The 5,151-nt window shown below is 41.0% G+C and overlaps 1 protein-coding gene across 1 annotated transcript; it reads left to right on the forward strand.

Annotated features, from left to right (window-relative positions):
* The first annotated feature begins 285 nt into the window (after positions 1-285).
* LOC148373666 (transmembrane protein 100) lies at positions 286-2,436 on the forward strand. The gene has a single exon (XM_088327975.1). The coding sequence runs from the start codon at positions 486-488 to the stop codon at positions 852-854; it is 369 nt and encodes a 122-aa protein (XP_088184101.1). The 5' UTR covers positions 286-485; the 3' UTR covers positions 855-2,436.
* The last annotated feature ends 2,715 nt before the right edge of the window (positions 2,437-5,151 follow it).

The raw sequence follows: 5,151 nt of genomic DNA on the forward strand, positions 1-5,151 counted from the left end.
GGAAGTGATTTTGCTTTACATAGCAGTTGTCTTCTTTTTTTTGCCTCTCTAGTGAATAACACTGATATACTACAATCGTGTGATATTGATTGGTAAAAGAAGGGAGATGTTAACTCTCCCCTCTTATTCTTTCATCACCCTCCCATCCTCCCACTTTCAAAGAGTCCTGACGTCACATAAAGGAAAACCAATAAGCGAACACAGATTTCACAAGAGCTCCGCCTACCTGCCACACTGCTTTATATGTGCCTGGCTGCTGTGCTCAGTCTAGTTTACAATGTGTGCTGCCTCAGAGTCAGAACAGCCGCTGTGTAGCGAGACGGTCACAAAGGGAGGAGAGCCTGAGTGTTGTTGAGGACAAACTTGATCAGAAAGTGTTTCCTGCTGTAGTGCACAGAGTTCTTATTGCTCCGTTCGGACGACATCTAAATGCTTTCCTCTACAAGGCCGTGGAAGTGAAGACTCCCCCTTCCCTAGCAGCAAGGATGGGCTGCACCACGGGTCCCCTAGCATGCCAACCACAGGAGGGCCAGTCTTCACAAGCTGAAAGCGCTAAAGTCCCTGAAGTGCTCTCCTCCTTGGAACGTCTGTCCCAAGCCACAGGTGGCATGGAGAAGTCTTGGTACCGCTGCATTTTCCCCTTCGGAATCATCTCACTGGTGATCGGCGTGGCCGGGACAGGGGTTACCTACACCTACAACGACCTGCCTCAGACCAAGGTTGTGTCAATGGTGCTCCTGGTCACGGGGTTGGTGCTCCTGCTTATGGCCACTGTCTGCTGGTCCGTCCACAAGAAAAAGAGGAAGAAAAAGAAAGAAGAACCCCAGTCCGCCTCGGAGCAGTGTCCACTGTGAAATGGATGTGAGGAGTGAAGTGTTGGAACTTAAGAAAAACTTTGGTTGGGGAGTTGAATCAGAAAGTCAGAAATCCACTGCCTACATGTGCTGTTGTACTGCTATTCTCTCAGCTTTGGGGATGCCTGTATATATGTAGCCACCCCAGATCTGTTTAGCCTGGACCATTTTGAATTGGCAAGGGGGGCTCCGTCATGACTCACATGCTTTTTACGATCAGAAATCGGGTGTCTGTTCGGGGTTAAAACCGCCTCCAATAACACACTGAATATGCACAGTAGATTAGGTGGATATTTACGTTCAGTGGCAGACTCTTCTGGCAATACACAAGCGCATCCAGAGTCAGTGCTGGCGTAACCGGGTGCGTCAGTGGTGGCATTCTCCCTGCCCCAGGATAGGTGATTCCCTGCGAGGGTAAGAGCGCAGCCCAAAGACGGCAACCCGATACAGGGGGCGAAAGAACACGCGCCTACGTCAGCGCACTGCGTCACTCCCTCGTCCTGTGACACCGCAGCAATGTGTTGTGAAGAGAGGGGCTTTTTTTATGCAACCAGAGAGCAAAATTTGAGCCCACTGGGATCCTTATGATATCTGTGTGGAGGCTGCTGCACTGGGCACAAAATAAAAGTTTCCAGGACTTTCTTACTGATGAACACAAATGTTTGCAGGAGCAAAAGCCTTGAACGGATCTTTTTCCTGCAGCGGACTTTCTGCCACGGTTCCTGTCCGGAGTACCTTAACTCTGCACAAGTCTGGCTGGGATTACTGAAGGACACATGCCATAACAGGGACCCTGACTGATCCTGCTCAGCCAGAAGCCCCTCCTGCCTCGTGCCTTGACCAAGCACACATGGAAAAAGGCTCTGTCTCGTTCATATGTTTCCATTTGGGCTCATGCCCCACCTGCCCTTGCCCTCAACACAACATTACTTTCAGCAGCACTTTTTCATCCCCCTTCTGCATCTGGATGTATCCCTTCACGTCATCCCAAATCATTTTCACAGCTGAAGACTATTTCCTGGCTTCATTGAAAAAAACAGACTTGTCCAAATAAGCTAACTCTAGGCCCCTCCTGTTTTATAATGATGCCTTTCCCCATGAGAGATAGGGTAGCAATGTGGAAGTAAATATGAAATACAGTAGTATTATTTCACTACCAAAATCTTGAATACGTGTAGGTGAATTCTGTAACGTGAATGATTGTAGAACTCTTTTCCTTATGAATAAAGGTGAAAACTCTCCACCTCGTTAATGAAAAGCTACCTCCTATTAGCTTTTTAAGTGTAGCATTATTGACATATCAAAAAAAGAAATTCCAGTCTTGTGTTAGATTTAATGAAAATATATGCAACAATGTTGATGGATACTGCAAAAAAATAAAAAATAATACAGTAGTGTTACTTTTGGAATAACATTTTATCACACCTCTTTCGCTCAGTGGAATTTGGGATTAAAAAAAAACATCCAACAGCGCACTTTGGAGGTATTTCTTTTAATTTTGTTATTTTTGTTAACACTTGCCAGTACAAATTAATACTTTGAGAGTTTACACTGTCAACACGATTTCCAGCCTTTCAAAGAACCTCCTGTCATTCATTCCCCTTATATGATGGAAGCATGATACACGTTAGATACACGGTTTTTATGCTGGCGCTTTAAGTTATTCCCTGTAAAGTGGGAACATACAGCAAATGTGCATTGTTGTGTGTCTGACATACATGTATATGAGTGTAACGGATGTAATAAGAACTTTGTGTACCTGAGCACACACATACACTCACGCACACAACCAAACGCCTCGATCAGTGGGTTGCTTAAAAATATGTATTCAATACTGTGTTTATAGACTTTATCATTCTTTTAGAAAAGGTGAGGTGTCATTTGTGTAAATTAAACGTGATGTTATCTACCACACTTTTCAGCAAAATGCACATGATGTTTAATCATGGTTTGATCAAATCTACAAAAATTGCATTACTCGTTCTGTGCCAAAACATATATATGCTCTTATTAGTCAAAAGTCTACTCTACTCTAAATTAACAGATCGCATTGGGGATTAGGCGTTTTGTTCCAAGCCAGAAAAGGTCAGATACAAGACTAACTCTATAAGACTGTCCGGAGAGATTTTCTCTTGTTGTTTTTTAATGATTTTGCCTGCATGGTCTGGTAATAAAACAGTACTGTACTCTCAGGCTTGAACCAAATCATCCGTTACATTGGGGGTTTTGTTGTGCAAAATAGGTTTAGAGCATCAGAACACGCATTCTGGTGCAGTGCCAAGTATGCCTAATCATCAACATGGAACTCCCCCAAAAATAAGGATTGACATTTTTGATAGTGAGAGCAAATTTAATATAAAACATATACATTTCTTGTTTTCTGCGTGTGAACCCTCTGACCCCAGAAACATCCCAACTGATTCCTGTATTTAAAATGTTTAGTTATTAGCCTTTCTGTGTTGCATTTTAACCAATGCTAAATGAGTTAATTGGACACGAGAGCGTCCTTATTATTGAGTATTTGTTAATTAATTATCAGAAAATAGATATAACATGCAAACAAATTATCAGCAGAGTTTTTGAAAAAATATATACCGTGCTCACAGTTAATATGAGTTAATATTGATATGATTCGGTGAGTTAGTTTAGTAAATCTAACAAATTTTAATAGATGCAAAGGCTGTATTAAATGTTTCATTATAGAAAAAAATAGTGTGATTACACTTAATAGTCTAACAAAATTTTTAGCACAATGAGGAAGTCCATTGGTTGAATGTGTGGAAACACATTTTGGCAGCGCTACTTACCTGCCCCGTTTCCTAATGCCCTTGAAAACCATTGATTGCTTTTGTGTTGATTTGCATGCGTAGGAAGCAGATACAACACTTGCTGCTCAAGTTAACTTTTGCGGTTGCGAATAATCTCTCTTTTTGTTCTTTTGTAAGTATCTCATCTCAGAAGGTATTTCCATAAACACTTGCAAGTACAGCTTTTGCCCTCTCTTTGGGTTTGGCCTTAAACATAAACATAACTAACATGAGCTTATTGCGCTCCTGATTAATGATTGCAAATCCCCACATTATGCGATATTAAACCTTACAAAAACAACGGGGCAGCTATTTACTCACAGAAAGACATGGTATGTAGAATGCAGCAATGTACGATGACGTCTTCATCTGTTTGAAAAAAAAAATGGTGCACAAATTGTTATACAATGTACACAATTTCAAATAGTTGCAAAAAAACTTTTAAATTAACAGATAGCATTGGGGATTAGGCATTTTGTTCCAAGCCAGCAAAGGTCAGATACAAAAAAAAAACTATGAGATTATCATGAGAGATTTTCTGTTGTTGTTTATTAATGATTTTGCCTGCATGGTCTGGTAAAAAAAAAACAGTAAAATTACAAATCTTGGAATCACTTTGGCACCAAACTGCTTTTTACAGGTCATTTCTGCTACTACAACAAGTCAGTTTACTCTTGTGTTATCATAATGAACTTAAACCAGAGACATGTGGCCCAATGATGTTGTTTCCCCATCTCCCCCTCCGATTTTATACATACCGGGTATTGATATGTGAAAAGCTACCTCTGTGCTTTGCATGTAGGCTTGGGAGCACTGTAAAGGTGAATTAAAGCCCCTAGAGGCAGGCATTGTTTTTTTCTGTTGTTGGTAGTGATTTACGCAGAGACTAAACATTTTGGACGTATATTTCTACGTTGATGTACAACATGCTTTGGAGTAAATCCATGTTTACGGAGACAAGTCCTCATTTTATTTGCTTTGAGTATGTAAAGGGACCTTGTGTATTATTTAGCGACTTCCAGTGATTGATGAAAAAAAACTCCCTTAAAAAATAACAATATTGATTTGTATAAAACGCAAAAATATGTGAGCTATCATATATTAGGGTAAGGGGTTAGAGGGATATGGGTTAGAGGGTTAGTGTGAGAGTTATCATTCAAATGTGAAATGAAATGAAATGATCTGCATTTATATAGCGCTTTTCAAGTCAATGACTTCCCAAAGCGCTTTACATTGTGCTTCACATTTCCCAATAGCGGCCGTGATCTGTGCAGCCATGTAAGGCGCTAACCTGCTTATTGGGGGTAATTGGGGGTTCAATGTCTTACCTAAGGACACTTCGGCATGTAACACGGACAAGCCGGGATTCGAACTGGGATCCCTTAATCCTAAAACGATCGCTCTACCTCCTGAGCTACTGCCGCCCCAAATGTGCATTTTTGTTTAAATACTTGTAGGTCGAGGAATCTGAATTCATTTTTCAGAACATT

This window comes from Urocampus carinirostris, chromosome 1 (genome assembly GCF_059441175.1).
Source record: "Urocampus carinirostris isolate Australia breed hairy pipefish chromosome 1, RoL_Ucar_1.0, whole genome shotgun sequence".
NCBI lineage: Eukaryota > Metazoa > Chordata > Actinopteri > Syngnathiformes > Syngnathidae > Urocampus > Urocampus carinirostris.